Source organism: Cyanidioschyzon merolae, chromosome 11 (genome assembly GCF_000091205.1).
Source record: "Cyanidioschyzon merolae strain 10D DNA, chromosome 11, complete genome".
Taxonomy (NCBI): Eukaryota; Rhodophyta; class Bangiophyceae; order Cyanidiales; family Cyanidiaceae; genus Cyanidioschyzon; species Cyanidioschyzon merolae.
The window spans coordinates 245,499-270,053 of record NC_010137.1 but is presented as its reverse complement, the minus strand read 5'-3'; the positions used below and the strand labels follow the sequence as shown (position 1 = coordinate 270,053).

General features: G+C 54.0%; 8 protein-coding genes and 1 non-coding gene across 9 annotated transcripts, besides 1 other annotated feature; 4 read left to right on the top strand and 5 right to left on the bottom strand.

Annotated features, from left to right (window-relative positions):
- Nucleotides 1-1,316: 1,316 nt before the first annotated feature.
- On the bottom strand, nt 1,317-2,540 carry CYME_CMK096C (hypothetical protein; the record flags this gene model as incomplete). The annotated part of the gene is made up of 1 exon (XM_005536463.1): nt 1,317-2,540. The coding sequence occupies one exon, from the start codon at nt 2,538-2,540 to the stop codon at nt 1,317-1,319; it is 1,224 nt and encodes a 407-aa protein (XP_005536520.1).
- Nucleotides 2,541-3,324: 784 nt separating this feature from the next.
- Nucleotides 3,325-4,128, bottom strand: CYME_CMK095C (hypothetical protein, conserved; the record flags this gene model as incomplete). The annotated part of the gene is made up of 1 exon (XM_005536462.1): nt 3,325-4,128. One exon carries the CDS (start codon nt 4,126-4,128, stop codon nt 3,325-3,327), a length of 804 nt encoding a protein of 267 aa, XP_005536519.1.
- A 176-nt stretch (nt 4,129-4,304) lies between these two features.
- Nucleotides 4,305-7,516: a sequence feature (repetitive element).
- Nucleotides 7,517-8,774: 1,258 nt separating this feature from the next.
- Nucleotides 8,775-9,275, top strand: CYME_CMK093C (retroelement, dead; the record flags this gene model as incomplete). The annotated part of the gene is made up of 1 exon (XM_005536461.1): nt 8,775-9,275. The coding sequence occupies one exon, from the start codon at nt 8,775-8,777 to the stop codon at nt 9,273-9,275; it is 501 nt and encodes a 166-aa protein (XP_005536518.1).
- A 1,690-nt stretch (nt 9,276-10,965) lies between these two features.
- On the bottom strand, nt 10,966-12,600 carry CYME_CMK091T. The gene has a single exon (XR_002461375.1). It is a non-coding gene; the product is annotated as a hypothetical transcript (transcript).
- Nucleotides 11,306-11,929, top strand: CYME_CMK092C (hypothetical protein, conserved; the record flags this gene model as incomplete). Its single annotated transcript, XM_005536460.1, has 1 exon — nt 11,306-11,929. One exon carries the CDS (start codon nt 11,306-11,308, stop codon nt 11,927-11,929), a length of 624 nt encoding a protein of 207 aa, XP_005536517.1.
- Nucleotides 12,601-14,187: 1,587 nt separating the features above from the next.
- Nucleotides 14,188-14,547, top strand: CYME_CMK090C (hypothetical protein, conserved; the record flags this gene model as incomplete). The annotated part of the gene is made up of 1 exon (XM_005536459.1): nt 14,188-14,547. One exon carries the CDS (start codon nt 14,188-14,190, stop codon nt 14,545-14,547), a length of 360 nt encoding a protein of 119 aa, XP_005536516.1.
- A 129-nt stretch (nt 14,548-14,676) lies between these two features.
- On the bottom strand, nt 14,677-15,177 carry CYME_CMK089C (hypothetical protein, conserved; the record flags this gene model as incomplete). The annotated part of the gene is made up of 1 exon (XM_005536458.1): nt 14,677-15,177. The coding sequence occupies one exon, from the start codon at nt 15,175-15,177 to the stop codon at nt 14,677-14,679; it is 501 nt and encodes a 166-aa protein (XP_005536515.1).
- A 4,578-nt stretch (nt 15,178-19,755) lies between these two features.
- Nucleotides 19,756-20,439, bottom strand: CYME_CMK088C (hypothetical protein, conserved; the record flags this gene model as incomplete). Its single annotated transcript, XM_005536457.1, has 1 exon — nt 19,756-20,439. One exon carries the CDS (start codon nt 20,437-20,439, stop codon nt 19,756-19,758), a length of 684 nt encoding a protein of 227 aa, XP_005536514.1.
- Nucleotides 20,440-21,047: 608 nt separating this feature from the next.
- CYME_CMK087C (aspartate--tRNA ligase, mitochondrial and chloroplast?) lies at nt 21,048-23,378 on the top strand (the record flags this gene model as incomplete). Its single annotated transcript, XM_005536456.1, has 1 exon — nt 21,048-23,378. One exon carries the CDS (start codon nt 21,048-21,050, stop codon nt 23,376-23,378), a length of 2,331 nt encoding a protein of 776 aa, XP_005536513.1.
- Between the last annotated feature and the right edge of the window lie 1,177 nt (nt 23,379-24,555).

Below are 24,555 nucleotides of genomic sequence, written 5' to 3'. Positions count from 1 at the left end.
GATGAATGTATCTACTGCTCATCAGGGACCTTGTATTCAACTGCTCCGTCCCGAGCACGCCCATAGACCGAAGCGAGCGTCTTTGATCTGTCCAGCGCACTAGCAGAGAAGCACGACCGCAGTTCGGAGCTGGTTACGGTAGGCAGCGAGACGTCAGTGGAGGATATGGCACAGAAATTTGGTGCCGTGGGGATGGAAACGACTCTATTCTTGAACTTACAGGGTAAAAAATGGTTTTTGACGACCAAATATACAACTTCGACGCGATTGAACGAGCGAAAATAGACTGTCACGACGAGTAGCACAACGTCAATAATCTCAGTCGCGTACGACTTGACTTGTGTTCCATGATGGACAGCGGCGTTTCCTACGAGCAGTATTCAGGAAAGCACGAAAAAGAAACCAAGGTATGCTGCGGTGACGGATGAAATGTTGAACGATCCTGTGCGTTTGCCGGTAAGTAGGCGATTAATCGACAGCATCGCCGCTAGCGCTGATGTTGTGGTCATCCTCGCATGTTTCTTCTGTAAGAACAGCGGTTTGCCCCTTTGGGCACATATATACAGGGCGAGCATGTTGACCGAATCAAGTCTCATACAATGAGACGAACTTTTGCCCCAACTATCATACGCTTTCGTGCTTCACTTCGATTCGGTAGTGTGTTGCGCAATGCGCGACAGTCTGCCATACAAGCATGCTTGTTCAGTTGTCCATCCGCGTCTCTTCATCACTGTTCGTAAGAGTGGCACGCGCCCAACACATCCTTTAGCTTATTCGGCAGTATTTCTTAGAGGACATGTGGCATGGAAGTGATCAGCGAGGAGCCAGTCGTAGGTGCAGACAGCATTTGTCATGTTGTGTTTCGGGAGCGCGACGTTCAGAATACCGACCTCGAGAATGACAGTCCATCTAACTGTGGACTGTAGAAAACCTGAAGTGGTCAAGTAGACCGTTGTTCGCGGGCTAGCGCTTCAAGCATAAATCCATTCTGCAACCTTTCTCCTATCTACACGATATACTCCAGTCGTCCAATACCTGTGAGAAAAAATGAATGCAAGCAATGGTACAGTTCGTCCCGAGATTGCTGTTCAGATCACCGCAGGTCTGCGTTCCGCAAAAGGAAATGATGCCACCGAAGCCGGCCCGCAGGGAAGAATCATGCAACCTCATGCGAAACGCAACAAATATAGTCGGGCTCGGAGCATTCACGACATGCATTAGCGTTTCTTTCAGAGGCCGGTGGCATGTAACGAAACAAGTTCGTACCGACCGGCCAGACGCCGCACGACAGAGGCGCTGCTTTCAACCAGACGCTTCTACGATTCGGTGAATTCCATTTCCACGAAAATCGCATCATGATCGGACAATTGTCGAAACGGCGCTGTATCCCAGGAATCCAGGATAAACGGCTCGACTCGGGCCGCCAGCACGCGACAGCTCACTCTCGGCCCTGGGTCACACAGAATATAATCAAGTCGTTTCGGCTGTTTCCGCGCTTTTGCTGGTATCAGAAGAGGCTCTCGAGGTGTTCCCTCTGCGGTAACCGCATCTACAGTCACAGGATGGCGATGATCATTGGCCTCTTTTACCAGGTCGCGAAATCGAAAAACACGTACCGGTTTCGCTGACGCATCGGCATCGCCATTCAGGATGGACATCATCTCGGTGTACTCCGACGAGTCTCGATCCGCTAGATCACCATCCATGCCGTTCAGGTTCAAATCACCGCAGATGATCGCGGGTAATATGCCTTCTCCGGCCTCCTCCTGAACGAACCTTGCGAGTTGTTGGAGTTGTTTCCGCCGAATCACACGGATGCCTGGATATGATGCGTTTCCTGCTTGTGCGTGCGTCGCGAATAGTGCTACTTTTCCGGGATGCACTGCCCCGGTACTAGGTTCATGAAACGGCATTCGAAGATGGACACAAAGCACGCCCTTTGCTACCAGACAATCGATATAATGCCAGTGGGCCGAGCGATACGTCGTGAACGCGACTCGTTCCACTGGCAGCCGGCTGAGGACAGTCACGCCTCCGTCCAGTATTCGCGGAGGCCAGTGCCAGCCTCGTGGTGGATACGGCAGGGCTGCGCTGTACCGGTAGCCGCCGAGACGACACGCCGCCCAGACGAACGCTCGCTGTCGAGGCGAACCAAAGCGGAAGAGCTCCTGCAGCGCAACGACATCCACGTCGAGGCGAACAAGCTGCGCAAGCAAGCGGGCGAGACGCTCATCCTTGAAATCGTTACCTCGAGCCGATATGCCGGGGGGTCGCACGAAAACGTTGTAGCTGAGGAGCCGCAGGCTCTGGCGGCGCAGGTGCGTTGCTCCCAGCTTGCCCTCGGCGTTGGCTCGAATCAAGTATGCACGAGCAGCGTCCTCATAGTACCGCTGTAACCGCCAAAACCAGATCCAGTAGAGCAAAGAGCACGCGACGATAGCGAAACCCAGCAGAGCCAGAGCGAAGGCAACACCTTTGCTACTTTCGTCGAACGCCTTCAAAGGCAGCGTGTCCCGCACCACACTGTAAAGGTGGACCATCACGTATACGCTCGTATCCAGCAACGTTGCGCCTCTTCCGAGTGCGTAGACGTTCAAACGCTGTCTCTAGTAGACCAGTAGAGTGCTTATGTTTTATCGCAGAAAGCGAAGAGCCTGCGCCTCTACCAGCGCCTTTTATAATATGCGTTCTTGAAGGCGCTCTGCAATTCGGTACCAGACCACATGTGCAGGCCCCTGCACTCGGATGGAGACGGTTGCGGATCAAGTGCACTGCACGCGAGTACGAAGCCTGTATGCAACGCCTACGGGACGCTCCAGATCGAATGACTGGCCAAGTGCCTATCGATCGACAGTGCATCCGCAACAGGTGGATTCATCGAGCCGACGCCCACCAGGGTACGGCAAAGTCACTCTCTATCCGTACAACGATCATATTGACGCAACGGGCGTCGTTTCGGGCGCTCACGACAGGCTCTGCAGCCTGTGAATCGCATGAACGGACCATTATCTCCGAAGGGAAGTCTGGGCTGGGCCTCGTGGAACTCGGAGAATCCGATGCGGCATGATGGATGCTCGCCAGGATAGCGAGTTCCGTCGCGCTTCCGAGGCTCCCTGGACCGTCTGAACAACGCTACATCCCAAGAAACCGAATGGATTTGCGATGTGCTTATCGGTGCGACTCGAGATTTCATGCAACTGTCCTTTACACCGTGGCAAATACAGGTCCTATAGAGAGAGAGACTCAATTTGCATCTGCAAAGTCGTCATCCAGCTCATGCAGTTGGCCCACGACGAAGCCGCTCATACGTCGTGTGTTTCTAGCTCATGCTTTCGGCTTCGTGTGTCGCATCATGAAATCAACTGCAAGTTGAAGGGCTTCCTGAGCCTCCTTCACAACCTGCGGATCATTCCGGTCTCCACGGTTCACCCAGCCGTGCTGCATGCTCGGGAAAGTCTTCACCCCGCAGCTAGCTCCGAAAGGCTTCGCTCGAAGCTTCTTGATCGCGTCCCCTTCCTCCTTCATATAATCTGGCTCGCCTGCAGAGGGAAGCAGAAGCTGCGGGCAAGTTGCCCGATCGATCAATTGCAGCGGATCCCGCTGAAAGACGCCCTCAATCTGGACACTGGGATGGAACGAGACACCGCAGGCAAACGGCCCACCGGGAAGCTTCGTATCGCCTGCCAGGTGGAATAACATGAACGCGCCCCAGCAAAACCCTGCGAGCGCGATCTGGTCGTTGCTCTTGAACCCAAGCTTATCGTGGAGATAAGGCAAGATAACCTCGACCACATCCTTACGCAAAGCCGGCTCGTAGTCGAACTGCTTCGCCCAGCCAGGGAGCTCGTCGAATAGCTTGCTCATATCGCTGACTTGCAGCGGTTTCCCCCGAAATACGTCCGGGAAGACCACAGTGAAACCCTTGTCCGCAATTGCATCACAAATTTCCTTTGAATGTCCACTTTCAATCCCGAATACATCGTTCAGTGCGATAACCGCTCGCGGCCCGTTGCCAACGACGTACGCCTTCAGGCCTTTCCCGATATCCTCTAGCTTACCCTTTGGTTTGTAGTCGACCTTGAGCGCGGGCCAGCTATCAGGCGGACAGCAAGTATCCTGTGGTGACATGTTTATTTTTTTCGCACTAGATTTATCGCAAACACGAACAAACCCAGACGCCTGGAAGGTGAATAAACAGTCGAAACGTTTTGCTATGGTGCTCTCCGGTCAGGTACCGGGCATCCTCGAATCGAAAGCACGCGATGCATCGCGACTGTCGAGACGCTGCCGCGATTGCGCACCGATCGAAAGTCGAACGACGCCAGCGGTGTCCAGTAGTGGCAGCAACCGCGCCCTGGACAAGAAGTCTCCAATTGACGTGCAGAGGCCTCCCCGTCGTTTTGGACCGGCCACCTACTACTGGTTTCAACTTCTTCTCATATAGTTCCACTTTGAGAGGGTGTCCCACAAAACTCTCTCGTGTCTACTCTGGAGGTCTTTTCTCCAGCACCGCACATTTCCTGATATTGATAGCGGCATGTAAGTCACGATGCACAAACTCCATACGTTTCGTGCCGTTGGGAGTTGTACTCACCAGTGCGAGTAGTCCACGAACTTTCGCCCTCCTTTACATTTGCTCCTCCGTCAGCGCACCGTACTTTGGTATTTCCTCAGTGCTCCTCTGGCACTTTTCCATTTCGACCCTCTGAAGTGTACAATCCAGCTCGTGGTGTGTATGGGACGTTCGGAACTCATCTACAGGTAATGTAACAAAACGCCGTGCACACTCCTTGTACACCCTCGTCTTTGGAGCTGGAGTAGTCCCTTTTTGGGTCTTCCAGCGCCCTGCTCCGTATGCTACTACGGGCCTCTGACTTTCATCCTCCTTGAGGGCACTCAACTCATTGAAAAAATTCGCGAACGCCCGCTGCTTCCCACCGTATAGATTCATTCGCAAACGAGCCCACCGGGGCTTGGTATACTCCTCCCATAGCGCATCCCAATGCGCAATGCGAACTTCCATGAATTTCCGAAAAGCTTCAAAGTCCGCTCCTCGGCTCGTCACCTCGCTCAAAGCTTCCAGGTGATCCTTCATTCCTGAATTCCATGCAGCAATTCTCTTCCTCGCATTCATTATACCGGATTCTCGATAGTATCTCGCTCTCGAGAACCTCAAAAGACGCATGTCTTTCTGACGCAAGTTGCCGTCAGTACCATCTTCTGCACGCTTCGGTGCTGCAATGGTTATGATATTCGTATTCCCAGGGTCCGCGCAAACAACAAAGTCGTTGTCCTGCACCTCCTGCGTCACAGGATCCGCCTGTTCCTTTTCTTCATCCTTCGTGATGGGCGCAGCCGAGGGCGGAACTGGACGATCTTTCTTCAACCGCCGATCGTGTACACACATGGCTACTCCATCGGTTTCGATCATCCTAGTGAACAACTTTTGCCTGCTGACTTTGATACGTTTGAAATCGAAGATACTCATCTAGTACGTCTCCCGATTTTCGCCGGTGAAGTCCTCCCTGCTAACATTGAACACCGGACTGATGTCCCTCATTATGCCATGAAGGACTGTGGAGTCGATAATCACGAAATGTGACTGGATATTGCATAACGGAACGACGCTGAGGCACTTACTCATTAGGAAAGCCTTCCGTCTCTCCCACTCTTCATTTGTCTCTACATTCAGCTTCATTTCCGCCTTGCGTTCGAGCTCTCGATCCAGAAACACGAAATAGCGCAGGACGAGGCGATAGTATTTTTCCTTATCTTTTTTCAACTCTGATATCTTGTCTGTTGGATTTGCCAACCCCAGTACCGCACGGTGCTCTTGTATAACCGCGCGGATGACGGAATCCTCATTCGTGCTCCTGCGTGACGCCTTCTTGTCGACGAATTCGACCTCATCTTCATACTATCGATCGTTCTTGATGCCATTGATAATCGCCCATTTTCCGTTGCGAGAGAGGCCCGGGTAGAGTGCAACTACGGCGCGTATCATAAAACGTTCGAGGTTCTCTGTCAAATGGTTCTTCAGGTTCGTAATGTACTTCATTACCCCGTATGTGTAAATATTTCCGTCACCGCTGTATCGATTACTCTCGAAGCAGAATTCCGCGAAGTTTTCGTGGTGGGCATGCACTAGCTCATTTTTCCTTCCGCGCTTCCTCTGTGCCATGCATCACGTGACGAATAAAGGCCTTGTCGAAGAACTCGCCTGGAATCTCGACCGTTTCCATGTCCGTCACGTCGCGATACATCTCCCTCGCCAAATGCATCAGTCCTGACGACGCCTTGACAATACTCTTGGAGTACGAGTCGACACGTATTTCGATAACGTCTCGCAACTTTTCCCTGTACGGATCCTTGATATGTCCAAGAAGAAAGGTTTTCACCACCATCTCGTCGTAAAGTCGTCTTTCTTGTCGCCTTCGACGTTGGGTCCCCGTTTCGGTTCTTCTTCTCTTTCTTTTCTTCTGGACTCGGTACTGTTTTTTGTTTTTTTCTGGCAGCCGGCGACCCTGGGCCTCCAGGATCGTCGACTTGCGTTTTCATAACTTTCCTTTTTTAGTTTTTTTGGAAAACAACGCTCTGTGAACGCTTCTGTTATATACTGCAAAAAAACACTTGACTAGACTTGTATGAAGTTTGAAACAAAAACGAACTGAAAAACTGTACTTGGCTATGAAGTTAACGAAAATACAACTTTTACATTAGATCTACATACTAGAGATCAGGATCGCGTTCCCCTTCAACGGCGACATACGCGTAGCGTCTCATGCCTGCCGGATCTCCGAGGTGCGCTCACCGAGCGTGATGCAAACTAGTAACAAATTATTTATTAAAGAACAACTATCTTAAAAGCCCCATACAGTATGCGCGCCTAAGAAGTCCGGTTTTTGCGGAGAAACTCTGAAAGTGGGTTAACGCGGGGTGCTCGGGCGACGAGGAAGGAAGCCCTCTCCAGGGACCTTGACCGCATCGAACGGATGGCGGCGGCAATAGCAGCAGAGAATGATGACGAGAGTTCTGGGTAGTCATCCGCCACTCCCGAAACAACGCTGCAGGTTCGGGCGCAAATCCTGGATCCATCCTCGAACTCGGGCTCAGTTTTACCTCCTACCTTGGGTAGCTACCTCAACTTTGGAAACAATTTCGGCGGCTACTTTTGAAGACGGCTGGCAGCATGTTCGCTGTCGAAAGTGGAGTAAGCGACTTGCCCGCCTGTGTATTTGGGGAGCGGATACGAAGCCGCTGAAAGGGTGGTTCATAGAGTATCCCCTGTGGTTGCGGGTAGCTTCACACGTCCGGCAAGATAAAGGTCGCATTTGAATCGACCTTGACTAATGTACATCTGATTCTACGCTAGCGCTGCAGCAGACACTCAGTGAACGACTGGAATGCAGGAGGCGCTGGTGGCATGTGCGTTCACACACCCCGTGGAGGGTGCATCTAAATCGACAACGTATCTCTGGAGTACCGCAGCGCTATTCTTATTCCCTTACGCGCTACGACTCGATAGGTTTCGCATCATGGAATATTTGTGGGATAGCCTCGATACTAGACGACGAGATATCGAATTACCAGTACAGTAATGAAAAACTGATACAAGTCGAGGAATCTATATTAGCGAAAAAGGCCCAACGGGATACAGAAGAAAAGACACAATGGCATCATGATCCACATGCCAGAAGAGTAACCAGAGAAAGTAGCTCAGGAAAGAGCCCGAAGAAGAAGAAGAAAAAATAACAGAAGAATAGAAAGAAGAACTCCCAAACGAGCCCATCACAAGTCATCCCCCGAAAGGGCACCCCCAGCGGGAACTCAAGAAAGCTGCCACCAAACCCAGTCACCTACTCACAGCGCTGTAGATCCGAAAAGCCGTGCATACAAATCTTTAAACCCATTGGGAAGCAATTTTGTAGATGGGAATCAGAAGATTGCCGGAGAGCTGGGACTGCTTGCACCAGAACACAACAGTTGCAAACCTCAGTACCTGAAACGACGTACCAAAACTCGAATTGATGAATGCCACCGACTTAACAAGATCGTCAACCGCACCGCCATACGCGCAAACGCCGGAGACATGGAAGCGAAGGCAGCGCTACCGGCGCCACAGGCGCAACATGAAGAAGCTATCAAAAGAAAGAAGAAACTTTCCAGAGAAGACAAACGAGAGGATCGAAACCGCAGAATCGCCTCCCTGGCGAAATCTATGCTAGAGAGCACCAACGAAGATGAGACATGGCGCTATATTCGATCGAGACTTGACCCACCAAAAAAGTGCCTGGGACTCACACCAATCGTTTATGAGGAAGCGCTGAGGACGGAGCGTGCCTCAGTGAATGAGGCCTGGACGGACCACGGGCCAGAGCTGCATGAAGACGCAACTGGGCACTGCCAAAACCGAATCTATCGGCACCAATATGCTGCGGAACTACGGCGCCTCGAACCGGTACCGGAATGGAACGACCCAATCTTCTGGCCTGAATCTGTTCGGACCCTGCTATGCTCAAGCAACCGCAAAACACCTGGCATCGACGGTATCCCTGCGGAGTGGATGAGACTGGCGACCCCAAAAGACGGGACAACAGGGACAATATCGATACCAGATGAACCTGACACAATCTTAAGCAAACGCCTTCTGGAGCTCATCCAACGCATGTTCGAAGAGGCGTACATCCCGGATGTACCGAGGACTGTCGAGGTCGTACCGATCCTAAAAAAGGACTCCCAAACCCACAGACACAGACGTGAGCAACTACCGGACTATGCGCCTCATCCCGTCAATCATGAAGCTACTTTGCGCCAGCCTCACGAACTGGATCCAGAGGGGCCTCGAGGAACGCAAGTTCTTCGCCCCAGAACAGGATGGATTCCGGAGCCGCGAGGAGTGCATGAGCCATGCCCTGACCCTAACTGAAGTGGTGCAACGTCGCTCCATTAGCGGCCAACAACCAACTTACGTATGCTTCATCGACTTTCAAAAGGCCTTTGATACGGTCCCGCACGAGGCTCCATTTCTCAAGATGGAACGCGGCGGAGTCTCCGAAAAGTGCTTGGCGTTCTTCCGTGCGCTCTATGCAGACTCATGGATGCGCATCCGACTGGGCGACGGCTCAAGAACCCCTTCGATAAGAATGCGCCGTGGACTGCGACAGGGCGACCGCGCATCCTCGCTCCTTTTCAACATCTTCATCAACGATCTGCTGAACAACTGCAGACAATACGGGCTTGAGGTGCCGCGGATAAACTGTGGAGATGCCCGATGAGGAGCCCTCACATAGAAACCGCCTCGCAGGCCGTCTAGTTGCGGACGATGTCGTGCTGTTGGCACCCGCCCCGGAAACGCTTGCGGCTAGCATGGAACAAGTCAGCGCCTGGGCCGATTGCTGGGAGATGAGCATTGCAGCATCGAAGTGCGGCGTCGCGGTCATCCATGGAGACTCGCAGAGCATTCGCAATCGCTCGTCGCGGTTGCAGAATCAGGAAGTTCCGATCGTGGAAAAATATCGCTACCTGGAGGGTCTGTCGCACGCCGACGCTCGACGAAAAGGCACACATCGACGAGATGATCGCCAAGATGCACAGACGTACAGCGATCGCACGCCCAGTCCTATCCGACCCCTCTATCCGCTTAGCAATCCGTACCAGCGCACCAAGGATGTGTATCATCCAGCCTGCGACCTGTGGTGCTGAATGGTGCGGCATGAAGCACACAAACGCCTCACGTCTGCAGACAGCCGCCAACAGGGCAATGCGACTCGTTGTTGTTGGATGCTCAATGCAAAGCAGAGCGACCAACCTGCCTGGCACTCGGACTTGAACTCGAAATACCCTCGATAGAGGCGATAGCAGCAGGCTGCCAGGCACGTGTGTGGGCCAAAAGGGCCCACCATGCGCACCTCTTTGAGTCGGAGTTTCATGCAGACCCCAACGCGCCGCAAGAACACTTGGATGAAATCGACGCAGATTTGGCTGAAGCGCCTCTTAGGAGACAACACGCTCCAGTCGTTCCCCAGGAATGTACAAGGCTCCCGCCGCCTCAAGCGAACCGTCCAAACAACAATATGGGAACGTAGACACGGAACCAGTCGGGCCCGTAACGCCAGCTTGACTCTATATCGGAACTACAACCTAGCATACACACGCAAGTACTGGTGGGAGGCGCTGGAGTTCCCGGGACTTGCTCGAGGTACCCAGTGGCTCGCGAAAATCCGCGTTGGTGGCTTCTGGCGACCATCACCGGCTCTAAGCCGTATAGGAACACTGGAATCGCACTGGGAATCACACTGTCCCTGCTGTGGAGACGAGACCCCCGAGACGCTGACATATTTAGGCTTACAGTGCCCGCGCTGGAAACAGCCGCGCAGCGAGCTCCTTGAAGGACAGCAGCAGCTTGGCATCACCGTGATAGTCCAAGGCCGGACACTCACTCTGAGTGTAGCACTGGCAACTGGTGGTCCGCTAACCGAGCCTCAGCGCTCATTAGTGGCGAACAAACTCACATGCTACCTTCTAGGCGTAAGGTCCAACGAATCGGATGCGCACACGGGCTCAGTGCGCTCTCTGCGCCTACCCACTATGGTGGGTGTCAAGCACAAACCCGCATTGCCGACCGACAACAACGCATTCCATGCAAGATCACGAAGGAGAGAGGCGGCTCCCAGGATTTATCCTAACAACCAAGTTTCTCCAGCGTGTCGGGCAGCGAAGGCAAGCCTGCATCCGCAGACTGTCCGAGCACAGACAGACAATGAGACCCGATTCTACGCCGGGTGAAGCACACCTCGAGCCGACGTCCTCTGTGTGGCACTGCAACGCCGTTCTAGCTCGATGAACTATCTGCTCTAGCATGTACGGTGCAAAGGCGAATACGGAACTGCAGGTACTAGGCACACTCGATAGGACGTATGAAACGACCAGAATATCCTGGAATCAGTAAAGGGTATGTAACTTGGAGGGAGGGGGTTTTATAGATGCCTTATCGCGCACTGAAAAAATAACACAAAAAAGTAAGAAAAGAACAATGCGCTCAATCGGAGAACGCTGGCCTAAGTAAACATCTCGTAATGAAAAACAATCGGCGTATCGCGCTGGCGGCGGCGTCAGGCGCGCGACGCTTCCGCAGCCGCCGTACAGCGCGATACGCCGAGCGCACAATCCCGTCAGCGCCGTCGTCGGATCGTGCATGGATCATGCATCTGAACGCTGGAGACGGAGTTCTCCGTCCGTTCACCGTTGTCGACTTGGAGTGTAGCCACCGTGTGCTTTTGTCAGGCATTGTATCAGGCTAGTGCTTATGGCTGAGACTCTGGCTTGGTCGATTTTTCCTGTTTCCAACTCGTCAGTTCGGGCTGCTGTGGCACCTGAGAGTACTGGAGCAACGACTTGGCTGCGCAGGCACCGCCGCCACTGCTGGCATCGAAGTAAGAATTCGCACCGCCTGCCGGCCGCTTTATCACACGTTCGTGGGCAGTACCGGTCGCCGCGCTCGCGTGGTAAGCGTGACGATGACGGTTCCGGTAACGACTCGGACGGAGGTTTTTTGGGTAGAGGCGGCGATGCGTTCGCGAGTGGGCGCAGCGCGGGCCCCGGTGGAGACGGGATTTTCGGCTCACCCGTGGTGCTCGAAGAAGGCAACCGGCTCATGCGTGACCACGCAGAGCTACTGCGGCTTGGACAGAAATATAAGCTTTTTGACCGGGAAGGGAAGCTGGCGTATATCGCGCAGATGGAGTCCGTCTTCGATCGCTGGAAAGTATTTCTGAAACGTTTTGAACTCAGTACTGACTTTCAGGCACAGCTTTACCTGAAGCAGTTGGATGCATGGCTTGCGCAGTTTGGTATGCGAAGAGAGGATCTCCTTCGGAACCTGGAAATTTCGCTAGACATGATGCGACAAGACGCAGAGCGGGAGCTTTGAGGAAGGTTGTACACGGCTTAAATGCTGCGGGTTGCTGATAGGCTGCTCGCTTCCGACGCTGCGACACGAGCTGGGGAAGGCGTCTTGCACGACGATGACGACGACGACGACGATGATGATGAATGTGGCAGCGGCGACTGCGGCCGAGCAAGCAACGCACAGCTACGCGCGACTTGTACCAAGGAAACATGCATTTCGACGAGGACCTCGAGACTTCGTCGGAGGCGTTTGGCGTTATCGACGGTACTGAAAACCTCCTGTTCAAGCTCCTCAACCAACCTCCTGCGAGTTTCCGTGTAGATTGCACTGGGGCCCTTTTTCATTTCACACGCGAGTTGTTCGGTGAATTTTGTGGCGCGTTCAGGAACGTGCAGTAAGTGTTTTGTGCACAAGGGCTTTTCTTCTGGAACGGATCTTTTCGATCTTTGGCGCGCTTGTTGCTGCGTCTATACCGCTTCAACCTGTTTGAAGGAGCGCTATCCTATCGAGCACGTGACGAGAAGAAAGCGTCTTGTGCCGGCAGGCTCTCCCGTATCGAGCAGTTCACCAGCTCGATCAAACCAAAGTCTGTCTCTGTCTGTGTCAAGCACCCGAAAGCAGTTGCGCGTGTCCGATGAGACGCTGTCGTTGCTCTGTGCGTACAGACCTTGTCGCGCCGCAATGGCGAGCACAAACCTGAAACAAAGTGGAGGCGGCGGCGGCTACAGCACCTTGTCGCAAGATCCTGGATTTGAAATCCAGTTGCTGGGCATCACCGCGTCCAGCGTATGCGGAATCGATACGCTGCCGGTGCGCGATCCATTTGGACTCGACGGCGGGTGCGCGCGCGGCTGACGCCCATCCATCGAAGGGTGAAATGTCTCAATTCTCAGTTGGCCTCCGGGGCACTGCTCCGTGGCGATCGTCATATCCCAGCGCGCGACGTGGCAATTTCATCGCATGGCATCGCATGGCATCGCATGGCATCGCATGGCGCTTACAGGTCAGGTGTCGCTTTCGCGGACGTGGAGCCTCTGGGCGACACCGTTGGATGGCCCGCGCTCGCAGTTTGTGACTGTCACTAGTGTCGGGTCGAGAAAACCAGTCGTAGCTTATCCTTGGCAGCAGTTTTCTCGTCTCAGTTGGAGCATATCGCCTTGTCGACCTAGTGGCGTTCATGTTCACGAGTCATTGTGCGGGCCTTGGACACATCTACGATACGCGCCCTAGGCGTTAATCGACTCGAGTCTAGCGATGGACGTCGGATACGCGGGTGCACCTGCAGGCCACGCAGTTTGGCCCTGAGCGATGCCGCCAATCATTTGACTTGTTGGGGTGGTCAGGACAAGTTTGGGTCAGTACTGCGCTAGAGGATGTTCTTGGTTTTCATGAAAAATGCACAGACCGCACGCAATGGTGCTTCGTTCCGTCGCGGCAGTTCGAGTAACTGTATCTTTTACCTCTCGCTACTTGCAATGAGGCTTTGCTTGCACCAGTTGATTCTTAAAAACAATAGACTTATCAAGGGTTATGATGCACTGAGCCGTACCTCATCGCTCGCATGCCTGCGCTTTCAGCATCAAGCGGACGGACCCAGCGCTCGAACGACCGGAGGAACAGCTTTGTCTCCAGCAGACTCAGCTTCGTCGTGATTACGGGTATTGCTGTCATCATCATCTCAGGCTGCGGTGACAGCAGCTGCGCTAGTTCTCCTGCGTGCGCGCTGGAAAGAGGCGCAGCGCGAAGCCTCCCGCCCAATCGACGCATTCGACAGAAATCGCCGCAGGTACCTTCGCGATTTCATGCTCGATAACGCCGGGCCCTTGTGCCGAGCCCAGGGAAAAGCTCCCGTAGGGTCAAGAAAAAAGTCTCTTGGCATGCCCATCTCTCTGGGGGCATCACGCTGCAAGTCAACTCGCAGACGTTCATGGTAAACGTGGAAAACCTGGTGCTGAAAATCCGGGAACCACTGCAACACGACCGGCTCGGGATACCTGCCTGCATGCTTACATATCACTTTTACAAGCTATGTGTGCATTAGTGGCAGTAAACAGGCCCAACTGGAAATCTTTCGCCAGTATCCAAAATCTAGAACAACGCATTAACTCCGGTGCCTGAGCGGGGTGTCGTCGGAGTACCAGCAAGAAACGTGACCTCAAAGATGCAGGGTTTTCAGCGCGCCGCGGCGCACGCGTTCAAGGGTGTGCTTTGCGCTACGTGGTAGCCGTTCACGACGAAAACGGTAAATCCTTTTTTGAATTCTTAGACTGTTCCGGATCATGGTGTTACTTTTCGTTGCACCGCTTTCTACAAGTCGAACTGGAGCGTCTCCGGGTGGTCAGCATGCGCTCTGGTCGGAGAGACGACCCAAGCGAGGTTCGAGCGCTCTCCGAGCACGTGAGGAGGCAGCGGAAACCTCTGCCTCCGCTGCTGCGCCCTGTAAGCTCTGCGGTGGCAGCGGACGTCTTCAGGGTGGGCTCGCAGCCGTGCGCGGCTTTCACTGGTGGCCAATCAAAGCCTATCGGCCGTGTCCTGCTTGTGAAGCTGGTAGACTTCGTTACCGCCGCCGTGGCCAGTCCCTCCAGGACTTTGTAGGAAACGGGAGAGGCACAACCGAAACTGAGCCGCCTGCCTCGTGACTATTGTTGATGTCTTGGTTTGCAACGATACAGAAGGACGGCGCTGCAACGAAAGCAGGGTTCAGGTTCAGCGAGAACAGAGAGTACAGCCGGGCCCAGTGAAAGTTGACGTCGTTCCGAAGCAGGCGCTTACCTGGCCTCTTCCAGGGCGTCCTCTATTGCGTCGTCGAAAGAATCATGACGTTGCTCATTGAGCTCGTCGAGAATCTCCGCATCCAGGTAATGATCGTTCGTGCTAGAACCAGCGACACCCGGGATCCCGAACGCATTGCAGTTGCGGGATGACGACACGAAGGCTTCGTTGGGCCCGTGCGAGCGTCGAATCGAGGTACAATTGTGCTGGCGGCCCTGCGGACGCTCGCTCACATGCAAGTGCCGCTCCGGAGTTTCCACATAGGGCACCGATATCGTTCTAGACGAACGACAGGACTGCTCGCCTCGAGCACGGTTTGCAGTTTGCACAAAGGGTCGTAATTCTTGAGGACGAGCTGACTTGGCGAGGACCTTCTGAGTACTCTGCCACTCGCCGCAGACCTTACAACGAAAACGCCCATCACGGCGCGATGCTTGAATTTGAATCTGCTCGCACGTACTGCACTGGACTGCGAGAAAGGTTGACGAGCTTGGCATGAGGCACCAATAAATCGTGATGTTGAAAGCAGCCCTGCAATACAAGGGAACAGATACTTTGCCAACAGCTTGCTGGTGTCGTCCCAGTCAACGACTAGTACTGCAGCAGCAGCTGCTGCTGCTGCTACCGCTGCCAAAACCGAAGGCTATCAACTCAAGAACCCGCCTGACTTGTCACCGGAAACGCCTGGCGCGCAAGCCGCAACCTGTGGGTACACGTTTAGAGCCACGTTCTCTGGAAAGCAGTTGCACAGCGGGACCGTCAAACCAATATTCCGGCGTTACCGCAACTCAGGTTCAGGATCGAGGCTGCGGCTCCATTCAACGCCTCCTATAAAACCGAACTGCCTATCGTGCAGCGCGGATACCCCGAACCCGAACGCTGGGAAATGCAGTCGCAAGAAAACGCAGGCGCTCATACGAACGTTGATCGCTCGACGCCGCGGCTGGCAGTTGAAAATCCGATGCGCGGCCGCCTCGCGCATCTACAAAGCGGGAAACGCCTGTCGAGTCGCGCGTGCACGCACGCAGCCGCATCGCTTTCGGATCCATGGCGCCTGCGCGGCACCGGGTGTGCCGTGACCTACACCTGCGTCCCAAGAACATGGATCATACCAGAGCTCGAACTATTTCTGCCTTGGTAGTTTTCCGAAGTTGTTTTTGATATACAGCCTTGACATTTGACGTGAATCAATAAGGGCTTACGTATTCATAGCTGGTCACGGGAGTCTGGGTGGCCACTTCGGAGTGGTTCGTTCCTCTCGTTGAAGCTGGAAAGCGATAGGTCATCGGAAGCAAGTTGACTAACGACGCCATCGAACAATGGTTCTTAAAATAACAGATTTCAGAATCCAATGCATAGGTATGCGCCTGCAATTTTCTCGATGCCTCAGGCACAGCATGCTCGAAAAACGCATTCGACGATTTTTCGATCTTTCTGCTCCAAAGCAACTCGTAGGCACCGCTATTCGCGCAGGTGCATTGGCGAGACAAACCACACGACGTTATCTTTCGACGAATTGTTTAGAAGCTCATGCCGAAACTGCACTGAACAGCTCACGCAAAATAATCGATCCCGTTTGAAACGCAGATCCTTTTATTTTTGTGGGCGCCAAAGAAACAGAATTCGACACCAGCAAGATACGTCTTCCGGGTTCTGCTCCCAAAAACTCCAGTCTCTTCTGCATCCATAAAAAACGGTCTTGGAGTCGGACTTGAGCCACCTCGGCTACTGGTTCCCATCGAGAATGCGTAACAGTCTAGCACGGAAGCAGCGTCGACGGATCCGAATCTCTCGACTTGATCTCCAGCCTGGGCACTCCTTCCGGTACATGTTTCATCGTGAAAAATTATCGAATTCCACATATTCCCCATCAAATTGAACGCCGTGCGCTTGTGTGTGCTGCGGACAGGCTACTCGCCGAAGCGATCAACCGGACCAAGACCCTCGTTGTAGAGTTTGGCAACGGAAGCGGACACGGAGAATACGGCATCGAGGGGAACCCCCTTTACCCCGAAACCGCATGAACGGTGCGATGAAGCAAGCGTTCACTTGTCTCAGGGCGGCGCCAGACGGAAGATGCATGGTCGGCACACGAGAATACCTGACTAGATTCAGGTGCCATCGCTGTGAAGGGCTCGCCAATGCTGTCCGGAAAGAAATTGAAATTGGAGCGAGGCTTAGACCGCGACTTCTGCCAGTGCACGACATGCGTCGTCAAAGGCCGGAAACTGCGAAATCGGGACTTTTATACTCTTATCAAGATCCTTCTACCGCTGACCACGGGACCTGAGGGGAAAGAGATTCTGGTGTATTTCAAGCGGTAAATAAGCGAGAGGAACAGGAAGCAATCGTAGAAAAGGCGCGTGAGGACTGTCGTTCGTGACTCTGGGAAGTCACCATCATTTTAGAGTATTCGCCCGGGTTCGCCAGGTAAACCCGTTCAATTCCATGCTGATACGAAAGGATTTCGACGGAGCGCCTTGGCAACGCATGGCCAATGCTGGGCAGTAATACACAGAAAAGTGATTTCTGGACTACATGTATCACCGAGCCATTCTCGATTTTCCTTCGTTTCTCTAGCAGGCGTTCAACAAACCCAACGTAGACGAGAGCTTCGATAAAGGTCACAGAAAAACTTTATGATACCACAGCTGCCTTGCGGAAATCGTCTTACTTGTCCAAAACGGATATGCGACGGTCAGCTGGCAAGTGATTTACGCTTCTCGTACGCCGAATCGTGAACGCCGCGCAACCAAATCCGAATGTACTCGACGCAGCCGAAAAATTTTTCTTCTTGTCAATCCATTCCACTCCACGCCTTGTCTACAAAATATTACCAAATATGCGACAGGATCTGAAGATTGCGTACCGTTGATACGACCGTTAATGAAGAGAAACGGAGGAACAAACAAAAAGCACGCTTCTAACAGAGAAAATCCCGCACTGAACAACACACTGTCGATTTCGCACTGAAGTGCACATCCTTCTTGCAGGACGACAGCGCATTCGTCCTACTCGATGATACATGCTCCGGATGAAACGGTCGGAGCGCATATGGGCACTCGCGGAGCTGGGCGCCCGTTGTGTGTATGAGCGAACTCGAAAAGGACGACGACATCGTCCTCTGTTCGAGCTGCACTGGATTCAAGTAACGGACTCAGTTTCGCTCGTAGAGAGCGCTCGTACAGCAGCACAAACCACTTTGACGAATCATTGAGAACTTTTCACGTGAAATCTGGAGACATCCTTCAACTGGACTATGTGGCACTCGACCAGTCCGATTGCGCTCGTGCGTTTGCTCATTCTCTAGGGATAGAGCTGCTTTTCATTCCTACATGCCCACCGTGATTCAACCGTATCGAAAGAGTGTTTTCTATCGTAAAACATACTGATCGTTCAACTGAGCGAATCGCTGAAGCTTTGAGCACTCTTTGACAGACCAGGGCACATTGCATCTCTCTTCAGAGGGTCCTTCTTGCTCCGCGAAGCTCCGCACCTGAGGGAATCAACAAATGCGTTCATTTTGAAGAAATAAAAAATCCAGTGGACGCCTATGGGCATCGAAGTTGAGGGTCCTGGAGGCCCGGTATCTCGGATTTCGACAAAAAATTCTCTCGTCGCCGACCATCCAGCGATAAATCGCGAGTGACGAAGAGGATGCAATCGAACAGTGGCTATCGTCTGGGAAAGGAATCTGCCCGACGAGCCGATAACGTGACTGCAGTCTCGCAAAGTGCACAGGCCGCAGCAATCATTGCATTGGTGAGTTCAACCAGCGTCAATAAAATCATGGAGTCTCTGAACCGAGACTTGAACGCCGCCATCGATATCAGACGATGTGCGATGCTGATGCCGAGACTCGCGGATCTGATGCGGTCCAGCCTTTTCGACCAGCTTCTCAGACTCAAATTGTACAAAAAGGAGCTGAAACGACAGCAATTGGCCTGTCAAAAGAGGCTGGGAGGCGTCTGTGCGCGGGTAAATAAGTACCTTACATGTTCGCGGATATTTTTGCGCTCCACTGTCATGCATATGCTGTTTATGAAATAACTGCCGCTCACTTCGTCACGCCCAATGAAAGAACGATACTTTTGACGCGCACGAGTTTGCGTTGCATCTCACGTCACGATTCCCATGTATTGGTTACAGACAGAACAAGATACGCTGCGCGGTACTTCATAGGCACCTCGCATGTCGCTGTGCCGCGAACGCATGCCGCATGACCTCTCATCACGCAATCATGCCCGTTGCGCTTATGCGAACTCTGGTCCGTGCAGAGATCACGTGTTTTTAAACGCACAACAGTTATGTTCGGATTTTGAAAAGCAACAAATTTATGATTCGTTGAATGCTGTGTACGAACGGTGTAGGGTAGTTAGGGATCATTCCCAATTCGTGTGAACAGCAGCATTCATGCCGCGTCATCACGTGGCAGTGCTAGCGCACCGCGACGGGATCGCCCCGACGCGGTCTCGGAAACATCGTACTTGCGCACCATCGCACCGCCAGTGAAATCACCAGCACCACCTAGACCTCTAGTTCCCAACACAATGCTTTCGATTCAGTTCGATTTGAAAAAGCCGGTAAACTCTGGTGACTAGAAACCAGGCCACCGCGCTCTGCGAACACCAGATCTCGCCGCGCATGCCTAGTTGTGTTTCGTGGTTCGTGAACATGGGGGATTTTTGACAAAGCGTGCTCCAGGTCGACTCGCGGGATGCGTCGCGAGCGCTTTTCCCTGATGAGCGATCCGCGTCTCGCAATCGCATACGATAAAGGCGTGCGCGGCTGCGATTCGAGTCTCCAGTATCGGGCACGACCAACGTAGACGAACGCACAATCCGTGTGCTCTCGCAGAAATTCTTGCAGGAATTTCCGAGGCGAAGCGAACATTCACGGTGTCGTGGTCACCAGCTTTGTTCTGGATGAAGCCGTTCGTGCACAACGCTTTGGCTCTGTAGAGGGTCGCGGCCGGCCAAGAGCCCTTGCCACGAAGCACAAGAGTCGGGTCCTGCTTCTCGAACAAAATCAAACACCCCTGAGTCCATAAAAGCGCACGATACTCCCTGCTCACACTATGCATCTTTCGACTTTTCCGATTCCTGTCGTCGCAACTCTGTTTCTGCGAGATCCATCAGCGCTTTTTTCCAAGGCAGGTCCCGCTCCAGCGATATCGAACGTCGCTCTCGAGTTGCCGGGTCGATGATCCACATGGGACGCTTGCCCGTGCCTTCACACCGGCGACATTGATGCCGGCCTTCTCCGTAACAAACAGTGCAGACTTCACGGTCTCGTTCGGGAAAATCTTCGGGCTCGGGCCCCACGACCACGTACCCTGCCCCGTAGCAATGCATGCAACGTATGTAGCCTTCTCCTAAACAAACCACGCAAGGATTGTCGGGCCGCATGTTTATATACCAGGACGGATGCACTACTGAGGCGTCAAACGGCCGGGTCGGTATCGACGGCACCGGCTCCCCGTACCCGTGCACACTGCCCGAGCTGTGACTAGAGCCATCGACCTTTGAGTTCGACTCCTCTGCTGTTCTCGAGTCTTCTGAGCCACCCTCAGCTCGCAGTGTCCCTGCACGTAGGCGCCGCCGAGTGCCGGCAAGGCGCGTCAGGAGCCCCGGTGGTCTGTGCTCGTCCACGCTCGTGACGTAACTGATGCAGAACGCCGACGTTTGCGAACAGGGCAACGTCAGGATGAACCCCAGCCTCGCTGAACTCGAGCATAACTTGCACTTGTGGGTATCCATAAACCCCAAAAGCACCTGTGGAACAAGACGGAAGCACGAGCTACAATAACCAGGAATTTATAGATCGATTACTCGCTACGCAATGAGGGGCCTTTCACCCACAGTGCATCGCTTTCGCAGGGACGATCGATCGCCGGCGCATCGCCCCGAGCCGCGCAGTCTCGCCTGCGCTGCTGCTGCTGCTGCTGCGGCTGCGGCAAATACGCATCCGTCGGCGGGGGAGGCGTGCTCATAGCTACCGCGGTCGCTAGCGCTGCTGCGAAGCGCAACTACAAGTAGCACGGGCAGCATTGGGTGTTTCTCTTGGGTTCATTGACCCTTTTTGTGAGGATTTTGTGCTGGCTGACGCATTTGTGTGTGTGTGTGTGGCGGCCTGCACATTAGAACTGGACGATTTTTGGCAGTTATAGCTCAGGAGAGGCTGGCTCTGGCGCCCTGCACACAACGCAACAGCGCGGTGCGAGAAGCGACGGGTGCTTGCCCTCCGCTAGCGGGCGAGCGTAGCCCCTGGGCGCGCACCGCAGCAGGTTCAAGTACACAGCGGGTGTTTCCGTCGGTTCTCTTACTGTTCGCTTGCGCGTAGCAGGAGTGTGCCTAGGAACTGGAAGATGAAGCTTCTCCGAACAACGTGCGGCTTTGCTTTCTTGGCGAAACCGCTGGGTGCGTCAGGAGTCGCGAGAGACGTGCGAAACTGCCCGCTTCGATATCAGCCGTGGGCGTTTGGGCGTTTATCGTTTTCGCGTTGCTGGTTGCACTTTCTGACGGGAAATTCGGGTGAGCGAAGTTTCCTCGCGCGGCGCTTCGAAGTCGCCACACATCCGGTCGGAGCGAGTCGCCCACAGCGAAAGCAACCACGCTCAGTGAAACTGCTCGCTTGTTCTGCGGCTTCTGAGACGCAAACCAGTCTCCGCACACATGTGTGCGGTGCGCTCCGCTCCGAGCACGTTGGATGCACCGTCACCGTCTGCGGCTGGGCGCATACCATACGAGACCGGGGTGGCGTCACTTTTCTGCTTTTGCGTGACCGACATGGCATCGTCCAGGTCACGATTGACGCTGCAAGCCCGGAAGCGCTTCGGACTCAGGTGAAAACGATCCGACGAGAGTCTGTGGTACGCGTTCGTGGAACGGTACGTGCTCGAGATCCCGCGAACGTCAACGCTTCGATGCCGACCGGCAGTGTCGAGATTGCAGCCCATGTCATCGAAGTCCTGAACAGGGCAGACCCTTTGCCCCTAGTTTTAGACATGGAACGCCCCGAGACAGGCAATACGACAACGGGCCGTCCGGGTTCTGGTCAGCTGGCGACCACGGGTGCCTCGGAGGAAACCCGACTGCGATATCGGTACCTGGATTTGCGCCGAGCGTCCCTGCAGTCTGCTCTGATCCGCCGTCACGAGGCCACCATGGCTGTGCGGCGTGTTCTCGATAGCCTCGGATTCGTCGAAATAGAGACACCGATACTGACGCGAGCTACTCCAGAGGGCGCGCGAGATTACCTCGTCCCTAGCCGCGTGCATCGTGGAAAATGGTATGCGTTGCCACAATCCCCGCAACTTTACAAACAGTTGCTCATGATTGGTGGTATGGATCGGTATTTTCAAGTTGCGCGCTGCTTTCGCGATGAAGACCTGCGGCAGGATCGTCAACCGGAGTTTACGCAAGTCGATTTGGAGATGAGTTTTGTGGGCGCAGCTGATGTGATGCATACTGTTGAGCGCGTTGCCGAAGCGCTTTTTTCTAATGTATTATCAGAGCAGGAGCTCAAGAACGATGAAGTGTTGGTTCGCAACACTGCACGACAAGGTTTGCGGTTCCCGGTGATGACGTATGATGACTGTATGGAGCGTTACGGAACCGATGCGCCAGATTTGCGTTTTGGTCTCGAGTTGCAGCCTATCTGGTCTGCGAATCAGGGAGAATCCAACACAGCGCAACACTGGCATTTCTTTGAGGCCCTCTGCGCTGTTGCGCCGTTTCGAGGCGCAGAAACCATTCGGGCTCTCGTGGTACCGGGAGCCGCGCCACACACCTCCAGAAAAGTCATCGACGATTATACTCAGTTTGTGAAACAACTGGGTTTATCTGGGTTACTCTGGGGCAAAATTGGATCATCGGACGGGCGGCCTACTATAAACAGCGGACCGCTCAACAAACTGGAGCCAACGGTTGCAGGGCAGCTTGTGGAGCAGCTGGGAGCGCGCCCTGACAGTCTCCTCCTGGTGGCGGCTGGCTCGCGACCCGTCGTTCTCGGCTCCTTGGGTCGACTTCGTGTCAAAATTGCCAAGGAAAGAGGATTCGTGGATGAAACAGATTATCGATTTTGCTGGGTAGTCGGCTTTCCGCTCTTCGCCTGGGACGATGAGTACAATCGACTGACTAGCGTGCATCATCCATTCACCTCGCCGCGGGAAGACCAGCGTGATCTGCTGTTGACGCTCGTTCAACGTATACGAGAAAAACCCGATTCATTGTCCAAAGACGCTACCCTGACGCAGGAACTTTTGAAGCTTCGAGCGGAGGCCTATGATCTGGTATGCAACGGGACGGAAATCGGAGGAGGCAGCATCCGCATTTATGATCCGGCGATTCAAAGCGCTGTTCTGAGCGTGTTAGCGATCAGCGATGAGGAGCAGCAGGCCAAGTTTGGGTTCTTGTTGCAGGCGCTCCGGTACGGAGCACCACCGCACGGTGGCTTCGCTTTCGGACTCGATCGATGTATTCTCATGACGTGCGCTCAGGCGAAGAGTTTGCGCGATGTGATTGCCTTTCCGAAAACAACGAGCGCCAGCGAATTGATGACCGCGGCACCGAGCGACGTCGACGAGAGACAGTTAGCGGACCTTGGCATATCACGGGTTGCGGCACATGAAGAACGAATCGACCAGATCGACGCGCCCAAGGTGCCGCAGGATTCGCAGGAGACGATGCCAGTCTAGCGTCAATGGAACCAGTGGCTGATTATCCCTCTACGAGCCTATAGGCCCGGTTTTATGTGAAACCACGCGTCAGAACGCTCAGTGCCTATGGAACAGCTGCTCAGCTACATCCAAGCGAACTCTTGGTGCCGTTCAGATCCCCGTTGCTGTCGAGGTTGCGCATGCGGAGCTTGCAGGCCGTTCCAGCTTGTCCTGCGGCGATACATTCCATCGTATGGTTGCATGGAGTGGTCAACAGGCGACCCTGGTCCCGCGAGCATGCATATTGGCGTCCAAGAAACTCGATTCATGTTCGAAATCGAATCCTCTCCGCTGGAATGCCGAGCAAGCGAATCCGAGCCCCGTCATTTGCGGATGAAGCGGGATAACGCCAGGTAGAGCACCGCTCAATGCGTTCCGCCCGCTGCAACGCCGGTCGATGCGTGCATGCGCGTACACGCATCGGACACGTATGCTCGATTGCAAGCGTGCGTGCGAAATGCGCGGGAAACCCGAGCACGCTTCTTGAGTTCAATGCCGGAGGATTTCGTTGTATAGGTGCCAGGAAGTAGAAGCTCATGATTCTTAACATGGGGCGGAGGTCGTCTCGCAGCTCCTCGAACGTTCGTATCCGATCACGCTTGGGAATGGTGTTTGCGCTGGTGTAAACAGAGTGTTTGGTTTCGATGTGTGGCGCCATGTCGCCGTCAATACCGTGATCAAATCTTTACAAAACTTGATCGACACGAGCGCAGGAACGCGAACTGATCGCCCAGGGCCATGATGAACACGGCATCGACAGGGGCATGTTCGAGTACAGAGTATGGTCAAGGCAGGAGACCTCGAATCTCTGTTGCCGTTCCAGACGACTGCCTCCGAAGGGCAAAGCGTGACCATCGCTCGTGCGAGCTGCAGTTGCTCGGTTGTTGTGCATGAAAAATGAGGTATAGGCGCAGCTGCAGTCGCGCCGATACCTTGGAGCAACGCACGTCAAGTCCATCGGATCTGCGAATACGGCGCCTTCTCACTTCTGAAACTGTAAAAGTTCTGTTCCGTACGAAACGCCAATCGAAACGGATGAAACACGGCGTCTCACATTGATAGGTCCCGTGCGTCGGATGCATCGATGCTGATGAACGGTTCCGCATCGTGTGGCCGACGTCCGTCGGTCCACCCATCCACTGCGCCCGCGAGATGC